The following is a 27,433-nucleotide window of genomic DNA, read 5'->3' as shown; positions in this document are numbered from 1 at the left end:
CTATCATTGTGTTCATAAAACTTAACTCTAATGTGAAAAAACATTTACATTAAATTACATCCAATATTGGATATAAAATGTCTTCTATGTAGATTGTTGGATTGGGCAGACTTTGTGGGATCACAACGCATAATACTGTTTTGTTTCATATACATATTTTTGCGCTATTGAAAAGGAAGAAATAGAAAAAGATAAAATGTTTAAGTTCAAATTATAACATTAAATTTCAAATATCAATAAGAAAAATTACTTTATATTTTTCATTATTATTTCTACTTTCTTCCCTTTCTGGATGCTACAAAATTAAACTAGTTACGATTAAAATGATTATTAAAATTAAAACGAAAATAAGAAAATAAATACTGTTACATTCTATTTCTTAAATTTTTTGCTTTCTACGAATATATCATGCGCGAATACTAATATTTATTTTATGCTTGACACATGAATAATTTGCATATAATTCATGAATGAAATACGTATTAAATAATGAATTTTGCACGCCACAAAATGTATAAATACATGTTTGTATACATATATATATATATATATATATATATATATATATATATATATAACCTGAGGAATATGACGAATAATAGATAAACTATATGCAATTCATTAGCTTTAGATAAAAAATCGTAATATAGCGAAAATTGATTGTGAGTGTTCTCCTTGAGTGTTGATTACAATAAACGTAGCTCATTTGTTTGCGCCTGAAAATTTTAAATTTCATTTATTTTTTTATGAACAAATTTTAGGAATAAATTTGATTCACAATGAAATTAAATGTTCGCTTGGAATAATTACCCTTCGCGTTTGATCATCCTGTCTTTCTCGAAATGTCGAATCATCGTTATGGAGCCAATCCTGCAGTCTTTCGGAAATTCTTTCCGGTGCCACGTTTCGATCATGATTTTTTCCTTGTTGCTCGAGTACGTATTCAAATTCGCTTTTCAACCTTGAATCGCCGGTTTTAGACATGTTTCCGCCGTAAAGAGGTAACGATCTTTTTCCAATCGTCTCCAAAAGACGACGATTGGCGTCGATTTGAGCTTGATCCTGTAATGCTTTACGTCTAGCAAGTTCAAGAAGAACCCTTTGTCGTAACACATCCATAGAATTCACGATCGACAATGATCCGATACGTTTTGATTCAAGACGTTTCGTTCGGACTACTGTTGATCCTGGATCGTTTCCCGAGTCGAACATTTCATTCTGAAAAATTATAAAATTTTGTTATTAATATTCTAATACTAATTTTTCTCAAGATATAATTTTGCAACATCCGGTTACAATTTATTCGGACCGATTATACATTATGCAAGAAACAAATGTATTTTTTATGTTTACTTTTATAGATCACTTGACTTTTATTTTGTTGAGAAATGAAATAAAAATTATAATATTTCTTCAATGAAAAAAAGTGTTTACATATTAGAAATTAAAAATTAAAAAAAAAAAAAATGACATCCACGTTCTTAGAACTCGCGTGTGTTAGAAATCCAAAAAATCAATCGTGTGATAACCTAATTTCGGTGAAGAAATTTCATCTAAAATATATATATCGTAATATAAGTCATAAATAATTTAGAGTTAATCACCTGTTGATTATTGCTATCAATCATTTCATACGAGAAGAAAACATCTAAATATATTGCTAAAAGATTCATTTACGATTCGATTATAGAATCAATAATAAAGTCTGTCTAATGATAAAAAAAATATCTTTTCACATTCCTTCTAAAGTTGCCTAATAAACGAGAATTTTAAACAATTATATTTCAGTTTCAAGAGAATTGAGCATAATGTCGTAATAATAGATGAAGATTTTTTTATGAATATTAAAACACTTCAGAAAGGATGTACGTGGATATTTGACGCGAAAGATGGAACAATTACGTCGACTATAGTACCATGCTTTTGAGTAAAGAACAGAATTTGATTATCATGGACAATATTACGGTTGAAGTGGCGGAAAAAAAAAAGATCATTATGAATTAGAATTAAAGTGGATCGATTGCATATGCACATATGTGAAATAAGAAAAAAAAAGAAAGAAATCAACGCAACGTTGCGCAGTTTTCTCTAGCCTGCCACCACGCAATATTTCTCTGGTTTTATTGCCAGTTTTATGGAACACACTCGCTCAAGAATATGAGCAAAAAGGGGCGCGTATTAAAAGAGTAGGCCACGTAAGTACACTTACGTGTATGTATGGTTAACACTAAACGCTTTGCATTCATCTATACTTCGAATTTTCTTGCTTTTCATACATCCTATTATAAAAAAAATATGTTGATAAATTTTGTAATCACAATGTTCATTTTTTTTTAAGTAAAAAAAACTCAAAAATAATTCTCTTGATTCCATAAAAATTAGATCCTCCCTCTTCTCTCTCTCTCTCTCTCTCTCTCTCTCAGCAACTATTTACTTTTCAATTCGCGCATATATCGCTCCGTTCCAAACATTCTTGACATAAATTCTATCACTTCCACAATATGGACGTTAATTAAGAGCATTTCGCGAGATTGTGTTCCCATGACTCGTTCCCGGCAACGATCGCTGTCCCTGACAATGAAATCATTTTAATTAAACGCACCGAATAGGAAGAATAGAAAGAAAAATATCTCGAGAAATGCAAACGCGGCATTCATATGTCCCATTCAACTCCCTTGAATTATTTCTGTCTTTGAATATATATTATATATTAATTTATGCGTATTCGATTGATACTCAAGAAATTATGGGCGGACGTTTCTCCAATTATATTTTCAATTACAGTCCTCTCAACGATAATTTAACCATTTGCGTATTATGCTTTATTATTATATACGTTTTACACCGCGGATAATTTCTCGCGTTTCAGAATAATGATGGTATCGACTATTTCGGTAACGAAGATATTTCCAATAATCTGTTTATACAAAGCCTCTATAAAATGAAATCCGAATTTGACGTTATAACATTTGATTTTCTCTGTTCTGTTACATAGGTGAGGGAATAGATATTCGTTCACGATTCACGGTGTGAATTCAATTCGCGAAAGGATATATTTTAATCAAGTTTAAAGTTCGAATGATTGTTAATAGCGAAGTGTGTGTGGAGGAACGTCTACGTGAGCACGAAACAAGGATGCATATGATCGCTCAAGAATTCTTGGTTAGAAATCGCTTATTACCGATTGAAATTTAGTATATTTTGCGATTTTGAGAAATCGAATCAAAAGGATGGGATAGGAGGTTAATTAACTCGAAAGAAAATTTTCAAAATAAAAAAAATGACATTATTGCTTTACTTTCATTTCAATAGTAAATTTTTATGTACACGCGAGGATTAAAATAATTTCACGCTTTTTAATGTTTCGATTTATTCCACGATAATTTAACAATGTCGTTAAAATTTTATATATATATACGATAAAATATAAAAAGCTTATTGTTCGTTTTATCACATGAGCATATAATATGAAAAATGAAATCGATAGAATGAAATCCGACATATTCAATATTTAAATCCACTTTTTAGGGAAAGTATGTCAACCATACTTGACATCCTACCGTTTTACTTATATTCATTGACCTTTAGAATTTAAATCCTAGTTTTATTTATACGCGCAGGACTGGTACGAACGAGAAATGCTGGAGAGAATGGAACAAGTGAAAATCGGCGTTGAACGCGATCAATAAGAAAATATGGGCGATGATACGGCAATGTTTCATTTTTTAATTCGATAACTCGTGTCATCGTTATAACTTGAGAGGAAGGGGGGGAGGGGGGAAGATATTTCTCATACCTCTAAATCCGGAATTCGGTGATCAACGAGAAGTAAGAGTGGTGGATGATCCCGTGACAATTCTCTTTCGTCGTATGTGTTGTAGGATATGGGATGACATTTAGCCATAACGACGAACAATAGAGACACTAGCACGCTCATCAACATCATTGTGTTGAAAAACTGGGAACGAGTGTATCTGAAACAAAGCGAAAATGACATTTTATTACCCGTTATTGGATTTTTCGGTAAAAAAAAGTTTTGTAACAAACATTGTACATATATTGTGTTTTTATTAAATATTTGTATTACCTCAGTGACAAGATATTAAAGAAAAAATTATTTTTAATTCTGCATGAAAAGCATGAAAAGTAGAAATAACAAGGCTAATTCAATATTTTCTTTGAATTAATTATACTTGCATCAAGATTGTATCGATAAAACGTAGTAAAATTCGTTATTGGCTGTATGTACATATATATAACGTTAGATCGAGCGTGCGACTATTTATTGCTTATTGGAGGTTATCCCAGAAATGGGACGTTTCATGGTGGATAATAAACTCATGGAGAAAGAAAAATTGGTGTGGGATATCTGATAAAGGTTAATGGTACCTCCATCAAAAGAGGATGTCAAAAGGACGAAGACCCTTCGATCGGATGTTATAGAACAAACAGGCGTGGTTGAAAGTAACTTCCATAACCTCGACTTATCCTCATGAAATCAAGACAAAAAAAACAATCAAAAAATTGAGAGAAGACAGAATTGGGCATTAACCCATTGAATAATAAAAAAAAAGAATAACATTTATTCGTAATTATTATAATCGATCCGATTTTTACATAACCTTTTTGGCATTGCAATTATTTCCGATTTATTATTATATTTTGAATAAATTATTGAATAAAGTTATTTATAGAAATAACTTTAATTATTAAATTTTGTACATCACTGATAGAAAAATCTCTTTCCAAAATTTTAATACATGTAAATCGATACAAGGAATTCAACATAAAAGATTGACGTTTAACTACATCTAATAAGTGTGAGTGAAAGTCATGGCCAGCATCGAGCGAAAGGGAAAATCGTTGGAAAAAATAGCGATAGAGTGCGCATGATATTCTATAAAATATGTATTTCGTAAATTCAAAGAACGATCCAAGCAAATTTTCTCAACATCGTTATTTAAACATATTCACTATAATGAAATTATTTCATTAAATTACACTAGTGTGTGTACATCACATTGCATTAATTATCAATTGATCGTGTATTTCGATATTTATGATGCAAATGATAGTGGAAAGTCGCATAATTCGCTGTTATACTTTATCCTTTCAAATATAATTGTTATTATGTTTTTCAAAAAAGAAAGCACAAAGATAAGAATTGGTCACCGTTTGTAGGATTTGGTGATATCATATTTGAGGATTTTTGGAATTGGAAGAAGGAAGGAAGGCGAAATAGGATGACACAGTGTTTATGGTGTAAATGACGTATGCTCGATTTGACGTGACGCATGTTTGAGATTGTATGGAAAAGTGAAAGGACTGTGAAATATTTGTGTAAGCCTTATTGTATAACGAATTCTTATACTCTTATATTTTTCACTTCTATGGAAAGATGAATTAATAATTTTAACATTTGTTTCCTCAATTTTCAATTCGATTTATAACCTAAATATATAAAATATTATAAAATGTTTTCGATCAAGTCCAGATTGCGTTTTCAATTGCTTTCTTCAATTCTTTCTTCCTCGACAGAAGAATTTTTGGCTTTTCACATTTTTCAAAAAACGTATATCGCCTAACTTACATCCGTCAAGGAATTGTTAAAGGGTATACGCGTTAGTTTTACACATCAATTTTACTTTTGTGAAACTCGATACGTTCATATTTTTCTTGTTCGTAACTTTCGTGGTCGATATTTTGATCAAAAACATATTATTCACATAGTATCGTACAGCGATTCGAACAATAGGAGCTAACGGAGATTTAATTTTTAATAAACAATACTGCTTTTTATTATAATTTATTATTTCATTAAAAATGTATATAATATAAAAATATGACTGAATATATAAAAAAATTAATATCGTATTTAATTAGTATAAAATAAAAAAGAAAATACATAATAATAAATATATAAAAAATATATAAATATAAAAATATACGAAAGTAGACAATTTTTACTTTTCATTCGACTCTTATAAAGTGAAACGGTATGAAACATAAAAAAATCATTGACGAATCGTTACATTGCGCGAATTTTTAATATAAAATAATTATTTAACTTCTAAGTTTAATTTACAAAAAAAAACTTATCGATAATTTATAATTTAAGTTAAAAATAGATGTTTCGAGATCCGTTATATCCATAAAATTGAAATTCAAATGCTTCTTAAAAAATTTACAGAATATTTTTCAACTATTGAAACGAGACCGATCAATTATCGATTAGTTGTTTGCCTATATATTTCGTTTAATCTTCGTAAACATTTAAAAAGAGGATTAAAATTTTACAATATATATTATAATATAGTTATTACATAATTATCGAAACAATTATTTTTTTATAAATTTGAAAATTAATTTTGTCCGATTAATATACGTTATTTGAACTACTGTACACCGTCAAAGTATTAAAAGTCAAAGGAACTACTTTGGAACGTACAATATAAAGATTATTTTTAGTTTTTCGAGGCATTCTAACGTTCGAACGTTTTATTTATAGCAAGAAGGCTCGTACGAGAGCAACAAATGAGAAGGTCAAGTTCGGAAGTGAATGAATCTGGGTCGATGTGCCGATATAGACATCGAGGATCGTTGCAATTTCGTCGTCAACAACGTCGCGAGTTCATTAACACCTGGGGCTTAATTTGTGCCTGGTAATTTGGGGTCGCTTGTCCCGCTTTCCAATTACGCCGGTTGGTCGCCTCCGCAAACTCGTCCTTCCTCAATCTCTGTTTCCTTTTTTCATTGACGCTTATTTTTTTTTTTTCACTCCCATGCACTTTGTAATTGGCAAACATTCGTGAAAAAGTGTTAAATTAATAATCGAGCTTGCAGGATAACCTCCAAAACGACTCGTCGATTCAAGAAAGAAAAAAAAAAAATTGGTTACAAAAAATTCTTAGTTATTTTCACACAATAGATATTAATATTATTAATAGAATCATGTTTCAAAAGTTGAATGAAAATGACAATGTTTCAAAGTTGGTGATAAGTTGTTATTGTTCACCAGTCACCGCGCCACTATCGTTTTCATTGTCCTGTTTACGGATCGTAACTCTCTATTGATCATGTCGATATTCCGTTTTAGAGAACAGCTAGCTACATTCAAGCAAACGAAGATTAATAAATTTAACATTTGACACCTCGCGGTTTAACCTTGCCGCGATTGATCTCGAAGAAAATCAATAAAATATATTGATTGTCCGGAAAGTAATTTCGTTTTTTCACACGAGTGTCGCTAATTGAACGTTTATCCAGCCAACTTCATTCTAAATCGTGTTGTTATATATTTTGAGACTTGGCATTTCATGATTTATTTATAAGAAAAATTCGTTTGATTCTCTGTGCGATTGTGTTTTTCTTGCATGATAATAAAAGTGCAAGATCAAAAGGAGCATATTTTACTTTTTTATTACCGAAAAGATAAGAATGCTGTTTAGCCAAGAAAAAAATTATGCAAAATCTATAGAGAAGGTTATTAAGGTTATTAAGGTTATTAACAATATGTTAAGAGTGGTTTTTAAAATTTCGTTTCAACAATTTCAATGCATATTAAAGATGCACCATGTTTTGAGACCAGTTGAAGTTGATGAAGACAAACTAAAGGCACTGATTGAAGCAAATCGATGAATAACAACTCGAAAAATTGCTACGAGATTGAATTTGTCGAATCCGATTGTTCACGATCACATAAAACGACTTGGTGTTTCATTATCATAAGAAAACGAAATTATTTTTCGAACAACCCAATATATATATATATATTCATTTATAATTTCAATTGTTCTTTCGATATTATAGTTTACGTGTAATCTGTTTTTGTAGAAGATTAAAATTTGAAGTTTGCATATCCATCATACTGATGAGATACACCAGTGGAACAAATAAAGAGAGAGGAGACTTAGGCAAGAAGGTTAAAGAAGATTCTTCGTTCAGACTTGGTGCTTAAACTTGTCTCTGAACGCTTTAATTACGGTGGCGGATGGCGACAGTGGGAAGAAGTAGAAGAAAGGGCGAGGAACAGGAAAATATTGCACGAGGCAACAGGCGTGAAATTATTCGCAGGCCGGAATAGATCAGAAACAGAAGGATGCGGGACGGTTGCCGGAAAATAAGGGAAAATGATAGCCGGCCGGCCGTTTATCGATTAACAATGAGGAATTTTACAAAGGTAGGTTTTTCCACCATCTTTTGTAGAGAATGCAATTCTGTAATTTTGCTAAACGATCGTCTAACGAGCAAAAAACTTTTTTCATCTGTAAAAAGGGATAATAGGAGATCGTGAAAGGGAATTAAATATTCCTATATACAGGATGCCCCAGTTCTTTTCCTCTTTGTCAAAACTTTATCGACGTCCTCAAGTGTGAATAAAAAGAGGATAGAGGATGCATTCTTATCTAAAAATCTAGAAGAATCTAGTCTATCAACAGTTAATCCTAATCCTTTTTTTTCAGACATCACACCTTTTTTTATAATAAATTTAAATACAGTTAAGAGCAATATTAAGATGAATCAATCTTCTTGCGCACCTACGTAGAAAATTACGAAACTTTAAATGAAGTTCGTCGAGATCGTTAAAGCGGACTGCCTTGTTTTATATACCGGATGTTTTTATTTACATTAAGTTAACAAATAATAGATACTAGGCGATCAATCGATCAATGGAATATGTAAGAGCAACTTAGACGGAAAGACATGATGTTTTCTTTTCCAAAGTTAGTTTTTACTCACGTTATGATCACTTTATTTACTCTGCACGTACTATACTATAGTAGTTCAAAACTTTCTACTTTTTTTTTTATTTTTTCTTGTCACAACGCAATTTTCATTTTAACTTAAATAATTCTATCAGTTGAATGTGTCAACCAGAAAATTCTTATAATGAATTTCGAAACTTTTTCCATTGTTCATCGTCCTCTTTTTAAATATCGAGTGGCTTTTAACTACATCATGTTACAAAGTTTCTTTATCTATTATTCGTTTCTTTTTTTTTTTTCTACTTCTTTTTTGAATGGACTAATTCATTTACACAAAATTAATTTATATCACTCGTTTCAATTTTTTTTTTGAACAATACATTTATTTCGCGTCAATAGATGCAATTTGTTTCAATAAATTGCAATCCATTGTACATTTTCCATGCGTTACATCGAACGATCATACCTTAAATATATCGAATAGTGTAAAAAAATTTCACGAAAAATTTCAATAACTGCGAACTTGTCGAAATCTTTACGTAAGAGGGAAATAATAAAATCCTGATGGAAAAAAATAAACAGTAACAATGGCAAAACGATTCATCGTCGATCGTTGCTCGTTCGAACGTGATATTCGTTCCGCGTAATCTCAAAATTGAAGTACTCGCGAAAAATACCTAGCCGGCCACTTTATTAACGTCGAATCTCTAAACTTAACTTTGCTTTACTTAATGGATCAATGAAATTTCCCTTCCATTTTTTTTTCTCGAATCGTTTATCATATCTTTTTTGTATCTCGATTCATTAATAACGAACGAAAGAAATAATAATAATCGAACAAACAAGTGGATGAATTATTATTGACTTCACCATAAATCCACGTTCAATTAAATAACGTTTAAATTTTTTAACGTTTAAGTCTGCTCGATTTTTAAAATCTTATATGATTTAAGTTCGAATCGACGTAAGTCAGGTTGGTTTCTATCCATAATAAAGTAAATATTAATTGTACTGGAAGGACTTTAATTTGTAAATTATTTATATATAAAAATTAATCAATAAATTAAATATTATTTTAGCATATAAGCGCATTAAATTTAGAATTTAATTATATTAATGTAAATTAATAAATAATAATTTGAATTTTAATTAATTTTTCAATTTTTAATAGTGATAATTTTAATTAGAGTAGCATTTTTAGAACGTAACATTATTTGGACGTTTTTAGGTTAAATTTTAGGTTATATTCAAGATCGATAAACATCGATAAACATCGAAAACGATTCCACGTTTTATCTATCTTTAAAATGTAAGAATTCTGATTCAAATCGAAATAATCGAAAGAATAAGAATAATCGAAAAATAATTTTCAAAAATTTGATTTAGTTCTGAATATTTCCTGAATATTTCATTTCATTGACAGATAGATTTGTTAACGAAAATATATATAGAATCAGATTATGAATTTGAAAAAAAAAAGAATGAAAAAAATGATGCAAAATTCACTTTGTATGCAAATTAGTTTCACATCGTTTCAGATCTTTCGCAGTCGGTGAGGAAGGTAACGTGGATGCTAAGGTAAAAACTTGCAATTGCCCCCGGGATATCTTGGCGAGTTGTGAAAATTTAACTTCGACAGATTATCGGCTCTCTTGATTCAAGTCAAGGATTATCCGATACTTTCAAAACTATTAATTTACATTTCGATCAAATTAATGGACGAAATATAACAGCGGAAAGAAAAAAAAAAGAAAAAAGAACCAAAGAAAAGAAGTTTCCTTTTTAATTCTTCTTCCTTTTTTATTTAAGTATAACAAATTGCGTAACTAATTGAAAAATAATTAACAGATAGACATTTATTTTTATCGCAATTAACACCGATCTATATAATCTTTCGAAATTATTTCTTAATTTAAAATTTCCAATTAAAAAATATCCGATTTCCGTATCGCACTTCTGCAGAAAAAAAATAATGAGGAAAACGTGATATTATAATAGTTTAATAATTCGTGCACATGTATAATCTCAAATCTAAAAATATCGCACACATGTGTTCAATAAACCGCAATCAATGTAATAATTGTCGTGAGCATTGTCAAGTTTAGGACCAGCGGAAATTTATCGATAACGAAGGGATATAAGGATGGAAGGATTAATTTGCGTATCGATTCACTGATAACGCGCCAAACCCTTAAAAATTATTTTTCAATCCGATAATTTTAATTTAATGAATCGATCTATTTTTTTTTTCCTCTTAATTTCCTCCAAGATACCGATCACGCGAATTTAACGTGAAATTTTGGTTATTCATTAGAGAATTTCAATAGAGAATCGATAGAAGAAGCTTTTTCAAAATCCAAAAAAAAAAAAAAATACTCCAATTAAAGTTTCTATTAAAGTCCCTTGCAATCAATAAAAGAAAAATCTCTCTCGATCAAATAATCGTTGAAAAGTATATGAAGGAGGAGCAGTTCTCGATTAAAATTTCAAATATAACAATACCGGATATTAAAAATTACAAAGTATTAAACTTTATCCCTTCTTTCATATCCTTTCAATTTATTTTTTAACCGAAGATTTTATTATACGAAAGTGAAGAGAAGAGATTTACCAGAGAAGATTCATCAGAAAGTATTCAAAACTTTTTTTAATACTTTTCTCTCTCTCTCTCTTCCTCAGAATTTTCATGTATACACGAAATTAATGCATTCTTAATATCTTTAGATTCAACTGTTGTAATTCTGTTCTCGATCGAATAAAAAATTGTAATTATCTTTCTCGCTTTGTGTGAACACAAGGTAAAGAAATTTTCTTAAATATCATTACGTTTAATTTGACACGAAACGAACATAATAAGATATTTGTCAAAAATGATCCAAGTCCGAGTCCAAGATATTTGTACAACACTATGCATAAATTTAACGAAAATTTGCATGTGCAATTTACAAAATTAAATTAAAACCTTGTCTACACGCGTGATCCTTTGACTCGATTCCTCTGCTTGATTTTAAAGCCCTTCCTTTTTTCTAACCTCAATTTTCCTCGTCAAGCAAATCTCATTTCTGGAATCACTTCACATCACGTTCGAGTGTCGGATCGACTTTTTCGATGAAATCGCATAGTTATTGATTGAACTATCGAATCAGATTAATACAGCCACCTACGATGCAACATAGTCCTGATTGATATTCACGGTATAAAAGTATAAAAATGGTAGTTATTTGCATGAATAAATCGAACTAAAAATAATTAAAAATTAATCGATTCGTGGTAAACGAATGGCGCGAAATTCAAATGGTTACAGTATAATTTATTAAATATAAGTCATTATTGAATATAAATCGTATATTTTATAGTATTTTATAATATTATGCATGAATTCGAACGTATAAAGGATAAATAGAAAGGTAAAAAGATAAAAAAAGTGAAATAAATAAACGAAATAAATAACGATAGAATTGATCGTGACAGCTTTATTAAAAATTGTTTATGTTATTTTTCGATATTCCGCTAAATATAATGGCGTAATATTGTCGTGTTTACGTCAGGCGATTATTTGGATGAACTTTTCATATTTATATTAATGATAAAAATAAAATCATCGAATAATACAATTTTTAAACATATTATTTACTTTTGACAAAATATTACCGTAATTTCGATCTCTTCGCTTTTATCCATATAAAAATCCAAAATATTTTATCGGCCATCTCTTTATTATCGTGGAAATATCGTGCATTGTTGAGATTCGTAGGCGGAAGTAGTACAAGTACGCATATTGTCGGACATGGAATATCTCGAGTCCATACGGACAAATAACGAAAAGCGTTATCTATCTACATCTTATATCTGCTCGATTGAACGAAAGTTTCCTAATTTAACGCAAACTATTCTCTCAACGTATCCTTGTCGAGTTTAGAAAGTTCTTCGAGACGTCGAATGAGCTTTAAAATAGAATTATCGTTTAATTACATCCGCGCCGTTTTTGCATTGAAACTGATATTGATTTTTTAAAATTAAGATTAAATTGTTGCGTATTTAAAAAAAATTATTTCGTAGCGAGATAATAAAATAATAATTTAAGAGAAACTCATTTATTAACACATTATGATACATATATTTATCACAATAATCTCGAATTAAGAACAGTTACAACGAAATACAATTATCTTAATGAATGATAAATTAAAAGTTAAATGGAAACACATATACGCGTTTCTCTGATACTCAAAGAAACATCAAGGAGAAAATAATTCGATCTATTACATTAGATTATCTTTCTCGAGGAATCATTCTAATGAAAATATGCAAGAAAACGTATTAACTTTATCGTTTTATTACATCTAAAATATATCTTTTATATATCTAAAAACGATTAAACGTTAAGATGTTGACACGACGAAAGAGGGAAAAGCAAAATTAATTTTCGATTTAGCGGTTCAAGCATGTTTCCCATGGAGAAATTAAATATTTGCTGAAATTCCATGACCAGTAAATTCCCTTTTGATTTGCACGAGTTAAATTTTCCGGTTTGGGAATCAAAGACAATTATCCACGATTTATTTATTTATTTTGATTTACTGTTCAATGATTTACTTATAACGTATCCTGCGATTATTTCCAATTATTTTACAATTTGAGTAATTAGTGGTTAAGTTTTATTTAATCATTTAAAAATCGTTGAAAAATTTTATTATTTTTCGCAAAACATTTTAATTTCTGTCATTTTTAACACAATGCGAATAATTGTTCACATTACACGTTATTGTATTTAATACAGGAGACAAAATTAATTATTTAAATAAAATGACTTTATGTTGGTATGACGAGTTAAAAATTTAATTGTTGTATAAATAATTGTACAACGTTGAATCTCTTTCAGCTGAATAAAATTTTAAATGTAGAGATATACATAATATGTATTTCGTTTAATGAAAAAATGTAAAAAAAAATGAGATTGAAAAAAATTAAGGATAAAAGAAAGTTCTGACAGTAAATGAATCCTGTTTAATACGGAAAATTTCCAGCTAATAGACGAACCAGATATTAAAATGGAAAAAATTTAACCACAGGAAAGAATGTCTTCCTGAATGAGAGGGGAGGAGAAAAATTATAAAATTAACAAATACGATGAATTTGATTTATAACGTAGAAATAAAAAGAATAATAAGAACACTCCGTTTCGAACTCATAAAAATGAATTATCTTCATGTATAAAAATTCTTTGAATGCAAATCGGAAAGAGAGAGAGAGAGAGAGAGAGAGAGAGAGAGAGAGAGAGAGAGAGAGAGAGAGATTGCTCAATTTACATCAGTTCACAGAGAAAAAAAATGATAAGCTTATTCAAATGTCGCCATGTTTAAAGTGAAAATAAGAGTGGGTATTTGTTAAATTATAAGTATACGCGTTGACAAATATATAATTACACGATACTGCACCATTTGGTATTTAATATTCTACATTTACTTATGAATTTTTTTCAGGATCTATATCATTTACTAAGAATAATATTAAGTAACTTATTTGAAATTATTAAATTATTATTAAAGAATATTTGAATATTTCTATCTTACTTATAAATTTTAAATATCGTTTTTTTAAAATTTTCAAAGTTTGTCTTTTAGAAATACATAAATGGAGAAAAATTCTAAAAACACGTTACGTAAAATTGATTATTTATTCCTAAAATTGTGTTATCGTAACAATAAAAATAACTGGAGTGTTATTTGCAAAGTTTTCAAAAACAAAAATTGATTTACCACGAGCTTTGAAACAATTTGTTTTGCATGAGTTTTTTGTTTCACATAACATAAATTCATCTCACGATATTGAATATAGACCGATTCGATTCCTATGGATTTGTTCGTTTATAAATATATACGTTTTCCGAAATTCCATTTCATAAAAAATATTTAAATCCTTATTCAATATCTTGTCTTATTTTTTCCATATTTTCATTTTAATCGTAATTGATATAAATTGTGATTACAACAGACGATGAAATAAAATTTGTTCTTTGTTGTGGACAAATTGTGGTTTCATTTGCACTGTTAATTCTATTATTCACAATTGCAGTTTCCAACTACCAGTAGAAATTAGCTACCCGTATGAGCAATATAAATGCTACAAACGTCACGATTTTCAGAGAGGAGATTATTCGATAAATTCGTCGTGATAGGCAATGTCATGGTTTTTTTTTCAGAGAGGAAATTATTCGATAAATTCGTCGTGATAGGCAATGTTATAGTTTTTTAACATCATGCGAAAACGTGCATCTTTCCTATAAGATTCTATTGTATACGTATATATAAATATCGATCAAATTCGATGTGATCTCTTCTGATCTCTCCGATATGATACAGACAACTTGTATCGTAATATCTGTTTTTTCTGTGATTCGAATTTTATTCTAAATCCTAGTTGCTAGTTGGGAAAACTCGTATTGCTCACGTTCCACTACGTCGCGACACGATATTGCCGTGGAATTCATTGCTGTCTCGTTGCCTTTGAGGTTAGGTTGGCATTTCCTATAAACGCGTGGGTACAAATGCGTATAGAGTGCGCAGATCAGTTTTAATACAGATGGGAAATCTCACGTTTACAAGGATGTAAAATTTGACGGATAGAGCTCGTATGCATAACAATGTTACAACGACGGTCATTTTGATGTGACTGTGATTTTAAAGGTGTCGAGACCATTATTAAAAATATCTCTCGCGTCTTTCTTGTCATTTTTATTATTTGTCACTGCGTCTTTTCGAATATATATTTTCTTCATAAACGAAGAATGCTTGCCAACTTGACTTTTGTCTCATCGAATTGAATCGATTCCATCCAAAAAAAAAAAAAATCATTTAATTCTTGACACACGATTTAATTATTGAAACAACAGATTAAAGAACTATTTTATCAGCTCTCGCACGTGACTGGATTTAATTTAGCGAGGAAAATGGGTGGCCACTGTTCGCGACGCGTACGCCACATTAAACACTTTTCGCATCTTCCTGTTTTTTTCTCCCCTCAGGCACGTTCGTTTCGCGTATGCACAACCTCGTTGTCTCCGCAGGTTTGTTTTCATGAAAATTCAAATGAGAGTTCGAAGAGGGCACGAGGAGGCCGAGCACCGGAGAAAAAGAGGGAAATTACGATACTGAATGTAAAATACAATTTTAGAAAGCTTGATTCATCGCGTATAACTCGGTAAACTGAATTTAGTCGCGTTCAAAAAGCGTGCACACGTATTTGAAATACTTGTTTCCATTATTAATATGTAGGTAATGTAGGATTTGACTCGTAATTTGACTCGTTTCATTTTCAATTTTTCACATTTCGCGATAAACTATCGCGAGATTTTCTATGTATATCGCTATCATTTGCCGTAAATTCTCACCCGTTTCTTCGTCACTTACAACGGAATTTCTCGAGATCGACTCTCATGTATAGGGTGACTCGACAGAATTTCCATTCAACTTGTATAGATAAAAATTACACATTTGCAAATAATCATGAAAATTCGAAAGCAAATTTTTTTCAAATCTTTGCAATGTAATAAAAAATATAATTCACATCTCGGAGACAAATTGATTGAAGTATCTTTACCGACGGATTAGAGTAATAAAACAACTTTATTAGCTTTCTCGATAAAGTTGTTTTACGATTCCTTGTTCACTCACCTCGCCTTTTTATTGTCAGTTTCTACATTTCAAAATAGGTTCCATGAAAATAAACTTGTATCTAAATACGTATACTCTATAAAAATGATATGCCTTAAGCTTTTGTACGACGATGTACGCACATATGTAGTTGGCGATATGACAGATGCAGCACGTTTTTACAGAAAAATGGATTATTGCCGTATCATGACCCAAATAAACTATCGACCTTCTAATTTCCGTATTTCACAGATAAAACGAGATAAAGAAAAATTCATCGAATCGTAATTCGTTTCCTCTCCGCTATACAATATTTTTAATTCATTCGATATAATTTAGTATTATACATTCCACGTAATAATTTTTTCGAATTGTTGGAGAATTCTTTTTAAAAAATATTATTTAAATTAATACGCGTAAAAAGAAAATACGATGAAGGAATTGCTTTTTCAAAATATTATTTATATTATAATATCGGCACATCGCATCGAAAACGAAAATTCATTAAACGGAAATTTAAAACGCATCGTTTAGCGTGAACAGCATTTCATGATTATTAATTTCGTGATAATGATAATACACATTAGTTTGCTTAATGTAATGAAAGTATTCGTAATTTCATTAATTCCTGAATTCCAATTATGAAAGATCAATCTTGCCTGCTCGGTGTATAATAAAAAAATTAATAAAGAGAATTATTTGAACGTAAACTGTGGCTAAAAATATTTTATAGAACGTAAAGTTTATTTAATAGTTAATATGTTATTTTATAGCAAGAACAGCTTTTGTCGAAACTATAATAACACATCGATACGTTTGATATCACATTTCCATTATATTTCGAAACCAAACATTATATTTAATAATTCAGAAATATTAAAATAAACGAAACGATAAATGACTTTACAATTACTTCGATTAAATTATGTCGAAACGAATGTCATGTAATTTCACTAAAAATCTATTAACCTTAATATAATCCCCTTTGCGAATTGAATGAAACGAAATAAAATTCTCTACGAATTAAAATTCTATCGCGTTACAAATTATTAAAAATTATTAAATTGTATTAAATCGCATTTTATAAACTGCACTTGTTCCTTTGTTATAATTTATATAGTATTAAAGAAATCTCTCGCGTGGTGGGTGTAAATCGGGCCAGGATTAAATCAGAAAATTGGAAGAGCCTCGCGTAACGTAAAACGAAAAGCGTTCGAAACAATTACACCTGTCCCAGGAGTACCTTTTCAAGATCGTGTTTTAAAGTAAAAGGTAATTACACTTGGACGCCTTGTACTTAATGCAAATTGCCAGGATAGAATTATGAAAATTCGTTCAACGCGATCCCATCCCCTCCCCCTTCGCTTTCGAAACTTTGTCTCCTTTGTGTTCTGAACAACTGAAAATTTTTAAGTTAATTTCTTAAGATTACACGAAAATTCTTCCAGACAGTCGGGAGGATAAAGGCGACTTTGTCTTAACTTTCTCTTAATTAAGAAAGTGGGTGTACATTTTTTTATCACAATAATAATAAAATCGATGTAAGTTGAGATTCTGTCATGAAAATGTATAATAACGAAAGGAAAAGGAGGATGTGAAACGATCTTATTGGTTTTTTCATAAATTTTTTCGAAAAAAATCAGTTCAATCTCGCGAAACTTGATAACACGAAACATTCGAGTATTTCTTCTTGCAGCTGCTCAAAGTTGGCCTGGAAATTTTAGGAATTTTGACACAGACTTTGTTACCTGTAAAGTTAAAGGCAAGCATTTGCACAAAACGAAATTCCACGCGATACTCGCAATACTTTTCGTGAATGTATAAAACTATTTAAAAAAAAAAGAAAAGAAATATTATTTGACGTTAAATAAAATCACTTATTATTAGAAACTTTCAAACGTAGAAATTTCACTTAAATAGGAACAGCACGCAGTTATTTATCTAATAAATCTCAATTTATGTAATCCTTTATAATTTTTTGTTTGTGAAAAGTGCGAGGAATATAAAAAAAAAAAAAGGATCGTGTTTATGTACATATAACTTTGTTTTTTTATTAATTCAATCCGATTTCATAAAATAACTCCAATTCTTTATAACTGACTTATCAAGTTTTTCTCTTTTCCGCATGGCGAAACACATATCGTAACATAACTATCAGAAAAACACTTTCATCGTTACCGCGAAAAATGTTGCATCATATGCACATATACATCATACCACTATTCATAAGTAGAACATTTATAAAAAAAAAAAAAAAAAAAAAAAAAAAAAAGAAAAGAAAAAATCGTTAAGAAATTTTTAACTCCTTTATTATTAATATTCGAATAAGAATTTTATAGAGATAGCTAATTTAAACCGGTTCACTTTTGACTTTCACGACTACGTAATAAATTTTTTCTTAAATAATTTTTTCTTCTGCGAAAAAGTCAGTATGCCATTTCAAGAAATATTACCTCTAGTCTTCCTCGCATTTTTCTATCTATTTTTCATCCGTCATGAGACACGAGAGAATTTTAGCGTTGAAATTGAAAGCGGCTTGATAATTGAATAATATATTGGTATATATCATTTCTTGATACACGCTTGATATCCGAAGTACATTTCTTATCTACTGTTTACATTTAATTAAAAGAAATACAGTTTTTCGTAGGCGAAGTAGTTTTAATACAAACAATATAATTAAGGTCTTGCAAAGCATATATGGAATAAGCAATTTGTTGAGCACACTGCGCGAAAACTATGCCTGGACTATGATTGGATAAACTATATAAAAGAATTCATGAAACTTGGAATGGCAATTGATTTATCATTTATCGTATCTTAATAAATCTTTCTTAAAAATGTTATTTTTAAAATGTCAAAATCGTAATTAAGATAATTTTTATAATAAATATATAATAGTATAATTTAACGCACCTCGACAAAGTTAAATTGAACTTAAAATTTTCATTAATATTAAAATTAATAATGGATTAATTATTTATATATTGCAAGCGAGTAGTATCGAATGTGTTAAAAATATAATTTTGACATTTTAAAACATTTTAAAACGAAAAAAAAAATATTGCATAACGATTTTGCAATGTATGGTTGCAACGAAAATTTCAAATCATATTTTATCACAATTTTTCCACATTACTGCTAATAATCGATAAATCTTCTAGGTTTGAACACGGCGAATTCCGTGTCTTTTCCATCATTTACGAGTAACGAAATTTTATAACCTATACCGCGTTAACGAATACATGCTCTGAGGTTTCCTCCTTCCCTGACATTTTGAAATATTCTCTTGGTTGTACTCGATGCAAAACTGTGTTCTCGTAAAAAAAAAAAATTTGAACGTCTCCATAGTTTTTACATTATAAAAATTCATAAACACATATACGCACGGGAATTCCAAGTTATTAAAGTATAAAATAGATGCTAATGCGTCGACGTTTGATGTGATATAAAAATTGAAAGATATTATATAAATTGATATGTAAAGAATATTACCACCACTATTGACTCGATTTTCTATGTCTGGATGAATGTATCGAGAAGAGATAACAATGATTTAAAAATGTAGATTCAGGTAGATGGACGCAAAAGATTCAAGTTCTTGAATTCATATAATCGAAAATGACGTGTAGCAATCGTATGAATTGCTTAAGCCCGTTAAATAATCTTCGTCGATAAGATTTTAGCGATCTGGCACTTTCCATCATTTTTCTCACAGCTATCGTTATACTGAAACACGTTTGAACAGTCATGGGAATTTTTAAGGAAATTGATCATGTTTTCTACGATCTTATTATGCAATTAATTCTCAAGGAGATCTTACTTCTTCAGAAGATATTAGATAATGTCCCCGATGAATAATTCATTTAATATTGTAATGATATTTATACAATTTTGCATAATGTACAATAAAAACTGTATTCAAATCTGCAAAGTTGGAAAAAGTATTAAACAGTATAGGATATTTTTAAAACTAGAACTACTGCAATATTTAAATATCTATTTTACATTTTAATTGTAATTAAAATAATGTTATGAAAATAGATAGCTATAATATTAATTTTGTCAAAAACATTCTCATGCTTTTAATAATCGTAAGACAAAAAATACGAAATCCTTCATTTTTGAGGAGTTCGAATTGTTCTAATGTTATGTATGCTTTCTAACCTATACAATTTTACAAATTGCGTAAGAGAACAATGATGATGTAAAATCGTATTGAAAAAACAATTCACTTTCAAATTACCGGCTTTCGAACATACCAAATTTTTCTTCCATTATTCTTCAAACTTTCGTATCTTCATTTTTCTGACTAAATTAGTTTAAGACCATCTCGTATCTTTTAACCTTCTTTCTCTCGAAAACTTATTTATACTTTAAATCGCCTCTAATCTCACCGATTGCAGCTACGTTACTCTTACTGTATAAAGCATCTTTACTCGGTACATTAAGCATCTTCGATGATAATAATCACTGGATGACGACCTAGAATAAATCTTTTAATCGAACTTCGACTCGACACCGAAACAATCGTTGGACACTCGTGCACGCCATTTTTTTTCTCGAGTTCCTTATCGAACTGGACCTTCGATCATCGATTCTCTTGCATCGTTTTGTGCTAAACTTTCGCCTTATCGTATCGCAACCGAGAATTACAACCAACCGAGGCGACAAAGTGCATTTCCACAATGAAGCAGCGATAACGATTTCAGTTCGGCGCCGGCCACCACGATAACTGAATGAATTTTATCAGAAGTAAGCGTAATTGCTTCTAATTTTACGCGCGTTTATCAAAATTGTTGTCGGCCCGTTATTCTTTTTATCGCACAAAGAGAAAAGCAAATTGTTCGATGCAATTGCATATGCAATCAATAGCAAAATTCATACGTTACGGAACTTTGATCGATAATTTTGTTTTAGTAAGTATCGAAAAACAAAAGTATTGTATTTTCATTCTTTTTTCAATCAAATTTTTTAAATTTTACTGCTCCATTAAAAAATATTTCCGTGAGGTAAAATTTCGTACACGAAATATGAATAAAAAAAATAATGAAAATTTGAAAGTTGATTTCACGCGTTCAAAGAGATTTTCCTATTGAAAAATAAATTGCTTTATATACATAACCTGTTATATTCCATATCTTTTTACACAGGTTTTCATTAAAATCGGATTTTTTTAAAATCGGCTTTTATTCTCTCAGGATAACCTATGGAAACTTTTCTGACCGACGGTACGTGTAATTCCTATGCCGACTCGATTCTCGCGAGACTAATTATCGATCTATCTCGGAAACCAGTTAACGTAACGCAGCTAATCTATTCGATTATTAGGAATAATAACGGGTATATTCGATAATGTTTCCCTTCTCTGTCCTCTCGACGCTCACTTACCAAATTATTAACCAGTCGTTTCGTTTGCTCTATTTTGCTGTAGACAGAATTTGATTTTTATCTCGGTCTGTGAGAACTCGATTAGCGTGCAATGAGACAATACTTCAGTGACGATACGTTCAACGTGATCACTTTCATGCTATTCTTTGTTATTGTTAAATAAATCCCGAAATTAAAAATGAGAACAATTAGATACGATGTTGAATATAACATACTCGCAATTGTATCATATATAAATACGATATCTTGTTGCGTCAAAAGACGCTTTCATAAATAATTCCCTATCAGGGAAGGGAACAAGCTTAATTATTGAAAATAAATAAATTATGCAAATTTCTAGGCAAAAATTTAAAAAAATAGAAATATAAATACAGAGAAATAAAATAGAAATGTGAAACGTCATTTGAAACGTTTTATATTTGAATAATTAAAAAAAAAAAAAAAAAGAAAAAAATAAATACATATTCGATAGCATAAAAAAATTAATACTTCAATATTTTATCCTTATCATAAATCCCGCATAGCCCTTTATTACGCTCACAATACGTCTCTCTTCAAACTTGTCATAAACAGTTGTTTTATTCCATATTCCGTATATTGCAATAAAGAGCACGTGAAAAAGTTCTATCGTTGTACAACCAGGTTTTGCAAAAAAAAAGAAAAAATTAAAGACATCCATTAAGAGTCTCGTGAAAACGCCATTTATATTTTCATTCTATTCTCAGAGACGATCTCTGCCTCCTCCAGAACGAAGAACGAAGAAATTTAATGTTTATACCACAGGTGTAAAACGATATTTCTTTCTCGTTTCACATTTCACGTTTTTTTCCTCCCCAAACGGAAAAAAACGTGGAAATTATTTGATCTAGGAGAAGAGAGAGGAGGCAATTGTTCAACATCTCATCTATCTCACCATCTCACCCTAATAAATTGCACTGCCCTATTCTATAAAACTAAATCAAGGTTATCTTTTTACTCGGTCAAAAAATTTCTCTCTCTCTCGCTTAAAATCGAAATCGAGAAACGAAGGGAAGAGAGAGAAAGAGAGAGCACACACGTTTTTCATGGGATGGGAGACGAAACATTACCGAAAACCGCCGTTAATCCGGTTAAACGAAGGGGATAATTCTGTTAAGGCGAGGCTGTCAACGAGACACGCACAGATCTATGTGTATCGAGATCTCGGAATGCGGCCATCGAATGGGAAATCGATTGAAATAAAAATAGTTTCGACATTGTCCGGTGATCGATAGGAATCGGATTAATCGACGAATGCATCGTGGTGTGGTCGGATTGGAGAGAAGAGCGATCAAGACATTCAAAGAGGACGTTCAAACGTTCGAAAAGTTTAAGTTCGAATTCGATAAAAGGTGAAGTTGGCGAATTCACGCGAGTGAAGTTGGCATTTGTTTCGGTTGCTCGTAGAAACGAGATACGCGCAACATCTGTTCCGGGGAGGGGGAAACTCTGAGAGAGAAAGAAAGAGAGAAAGAGCGTGTTTCTATGAGCAGAGGAAGAATCTGTCCAAGTTCATTGGGCGACGTTGAGAGAGCGGCCCAATAGAAAATAAGAATTGAATTTCCAATTACAAAGCGGCACGGATCGCGAGATGTTTAGCCAACTTTTTTTCCTTTTCTCTTTTCTTCCACTCCCTGTTTTCTCATCGCGAACGTATTCTATCGTTTCGCGAAACTTTTTATTTATTTCTTCGATTCGTTTCTCGAATGCATTCGATAGAAAATTCTTCAAATTTGTACACATTTAGATTCGACTTAATTAGATTCATTAATCGAAACAGAGACGATAGATTTATCCGAAAATTTCTCTAATGTATTAAACAGATTTCTTCTTGTATGAAAGAAAGAAAGAAAAAGAAGAAGGAAAATATTGGAGTTATTCTTCCATTTTACGCATACTTAAACATTTTTTGTTACGCGTTAACGCACAAACGAAAAAGATGGGGGGGGGAGGAAGGAAAAGAAATTTTTTATCGCCGGATATAAACATTTCTACGCGAAACAAGATGGCAGATCGTTCCATCGTAAACTGGCACAATTTTCACAAAAAACCGAGAGATGAATTCGAAACGATGGAATAAGACGTAGACTTATAAGATTAATAATTATTAATTAAGAAAGAAAAAAATAAGAAAATAGTGTACGTAAAGAAAGAGAGAGATAAATTGTTTATTTCTCATAATATATACACAGTGAGAAGAGGTTGCATTTATAAGATGATGTAATAATCTCTTGATGTTCGAGTATATAAGATCTCTATATAAGAAAGAGTATTTACAACGATCAGCAATCGATTCATCGTTTATTTTAATTAACTGTATTGAATTGAAAAAAAAAAAATTGTTACGTTGCTCGTTCAACATTCGAAAATATAAAAATATATTTCTTCCCGCGATCCTTTTCAACGCGATGATACAAAATATACTGAAACAAAAAAAAAAAAAAAAAAAAAATACAGTAACTAAAATAAATCAATCGAGTAAACGAATCGTATTTTTTTTGTTTTTTTTTTATTAACTATTTTTCAAAAAACAACATCCGACTCGAAAATCATTTCGAAAATCGGTTCATAGGAGGAGGATCGCGTATTCCTCGCGGAATGGACAACAACAACTAATAATAAAAATTGTTGGGCGCAAAACGGGAGAGGTGTAGGTTGGTATACGTGTCAAGCCACGCACAAATCGTACGAGTACAAATCGTAGCACACGGTTTCACAGAGGAACAGAGGAATCCAATATTCTCGATACGACGATCCCACAGGAGTCATAGCTAAGGGTCCAAATCCGATCGAAGGAAAAAAGGAAGGAAGTTATTCGCCTTTATAAACGGGATACGAACAATCCTCGTCACTTCCTCGAAACGATCTTCTCTTCGATTGCTTTGTTACCATGGAATAACATCCCGTGGATTTCTATCCACGATTTTTTCCATCTATTTTGCGATTAGATTTTCGATTTGGAAGATTTTTTTTTAAATCTCTTCGGTCAAATATCGATTTTCAAAGATTCGAGACGAGATGAAATCGATCGAGATATTTTTAAATCTAGAAAGTTTTTTAAGTTAAAATAACGGTTTTCGAAAATTGCGATTTTCATGAATTAATCATGTAAATGTGAACTCGCGTGCGAAGTTAATTGTCCTGCAGCCAGCCTCGTGTCATTAAGTTATAATTAATATTATTGTGATTAAACGCAAACAACGAATTTCCAACGAATGAACGTATATATATATATATATCGAGTCGTTTTGTTTATTTGTCGTTAAATTTGATTGCTTCGAATGTTTGTTTTTTTTGAAAAAAAAAAAATTTTTATCGATCGAGCGATAATATAATTAAAGAAAATTACAAATGAGAGTTGATTAAAATAAAAGAAAAAAGAAAAACAATCGAAAAGTCGTGTACGATCCACGGGAGTGCTAATTTTTTTATTCCCTCACACGCAACGCTGTTATCACGCGAACGATCTACATGCGTTTGATCGTTAAACTCTGGAATTAATTAGCAAAGCGCGAGAGCGCGAAACATTGCCATAGTAAGATCTCGAAACTGGTGATCGAAGATTACTCGCTTACTCGTCCCTTTGCTTTCGCGTAATCGCGTTAGTTGGTGACGAGACGCCTATCGAGATGTCCAGTGAGTCAGTGGAGCGAGGAAATTTTCGAAAAAAAAATAATATCGTTTCCGCGACACTTGGTTCGAGAAATGATTCTTGAGAAGGGAAAGAAAAATACAGAAAGAACAATATTTCTTCACGTCTCGCGTACAAATCGTTAAAATTGATTCGTTATCATCATATTAGCGAGAATGATTAAGCAACAACTTGCAACAACTTTCCGATTCTATTTAATTCTTCTCTAATCCGTCTTATCTCCTCTTCCCGCTTTCTGCATCTGTCGCAACGAGTTATTCGACGAGTTCCTAATCTAATTGTTTTAGAAAAAAAAAAAAAAAAATATTATCTAAAAATAGGCGGCAATCAAGCTGATTTGAAATTGTTCTGGCCATTTTCATTATCTCCACGATCTTAAACTCTCGTTCCGTCGATCTTAAACCTTTCCTCCCCCCTCCTCGAGAGACGCGATAATATTCGAGGTAATTGGAGGAACAGCGAGGGACAACGAAAACAAGGGAAAAAAGAAAGAGACGGAATGATAATCGGTGGACATCGAATCCTTATCCTAATTTCCTAGTTATTCGATGACTGATAAAGTTGATCGGATCTCCTTTGTAACGCGCTTTTACTTGTATGTACGTCTCTTTAAACAATTTTCGAACTTCCCGCCAAAAAGCGGGAAAAAAAAGAGTTTGAAAAAGAAAAGACGGAGGATTATTAAACACGCTTACCTTGTAAATTGGCCAAAGGAATCTTCCCTCGAACGAAATATCTCCGTTCCGTTGGATCACGTGAAACGATGATGTTAAATGCTTAGTTCGTTGCAGCGCGCGCGAAAGAGAAAGAAAGAGAGAGAGAGAGAAAGAGAGAGACGAAACGGTGGAAAAGAGATACGAAGCACTTTTTCACTCGAAAAAGCAACTTCCAGGACGTCGTTCCGCGAGGAGTAGAACGAACGGATGACGGAGTGATGATGGTCGATCGTTGGTCGATCAAGGCAAGGCCAGCGTTACGTAGAACGAAAGATAACGAAAACGAGGCGCTCGGTCGGAAGGGAAGAATAATATAACAGGTGGTAACGTCGGAGTTCCTCACCGTGCAGAGTGCTAACGACGTGTGACGTGGACGGCACGGTGCGAGAGGGCTTTTATAGCCGGCCGTGCCGACTCGACTCGACTACGCTCGACACCGTTTGCCCATAGAGAGAGAGAGGAGTAGAGAGGAAAGAGAGATGGTGTTGGCCCTTACGAACCGATCTCGTCCCACCTCGCGCCCATCTTTAATCCTGATTAAAGGGGCAGATCCTGTGATTAAATATACCGTGCAATTATGAATGAAGTCGTTGAAATTTCTTTTTCTTTTTTTTTTTTTCCTTTCTTCTTTTTCGAGATTTATAACAAATTTTCGAATAATTAATAAAAGGGATATTATACGCGTACTCGTTGGATTTTGTTAATAATTAGGCGTATTAATATTGTACATATTTTTAGTGTAATTAAATTATTAACAATCACGTTAATTAAACTGATTCGTTAAGTTGATTTCCACGGCCACCGGATCGAAACTGTCCGCCGCTACATTTACGTTTATTCTCGCTTTAATCCGAATCGAGAATTACGAGCGGCGAGTGTGTGATCGAAGTAATTGAAAGTAGCGGACAGGCCGGTATTCACACGCATCTGAGAGTCATCTTTAAGAGAATAATTAAAGGTGAAACGCTTCGTATACGAGATCAATTATTCTCTTTCTTCGCGCATTTCCTAACCATTTGAAAGTAGTAACTTTTTTTCCTTACATTTATTACAAGGATTAAACAACTCCTTGCGATGACGTCCACGCCTAATTCATATTATATATAGATGGATTACGTTCAATTTTAATCTCGTAAATTTGAATTTTAATCTTTTCTTGAAGCGGCATCGTGATGAATTTATTAAATTTGACGATACCGCATATTAACAACCGATTGTCGTTGTTAAATGAAAATGCAACATCTGCTCCTACTCGCATCGAACGTTCATTTAATGAAGTCGATCAAGTTGATGAATGCT

General features: G+C 31.2%; 1 protein-coding gene across 1 annotated transcript; it reads right to left on the bottom strand.

Moving 5' to 3' along the window:
* Nucleotides 1-565: 565 nt before the first annotated feature.
* On the bottom strand, nucleotides 566-26,446 carry LOC122714216 (diuretic hormone 44). The gene is made up of 4 exons (XM_043935373.1): nucleotides 26,114-26,446; nucleotides 3,797-3,974; nucleotides 811-1,218; nucleotides 566-716 (listed from the first exon to the last, which is right to left on the bottom strand). The coding sequence occupies exons 2-4, from the start codon at nucleotides 3,944-3,946 to the stop codon at nucleotides 687-689; spliced, it is 588 nt and encodes a 195-aa protein (XP_043791308.1). The 5' UTR covers nucleotides 3,947-3,974; nucleotides 26,114-26,446; the 3' UTR covers nucleotides 566-686.
* Between the last annotated feature and the right edge of the window lie 987 nt (nucleotides 26,447-27,433).

The sequence above is a fragment of the Apis laboriosa genome, unplaced genomic scaffold, assembly GCF_014066325.1.
Source record: "Apis laboriosa isolate Shangri-la unplaced genomic scaffold, ASM1406632v1 scaffold28_cov147, whole genome shotgun sequence".
Taxonomy (NCBI): Eukaryota; Metazoa; Arthropoda; class Insecta; order Hymenoptera; family Apidae; genus Apis; species Apis laboriosa.
Note: the sequence above shows the minus strand (reverse complement) of the source record. Positions and strands in the feature narration are given on the sequence as shown.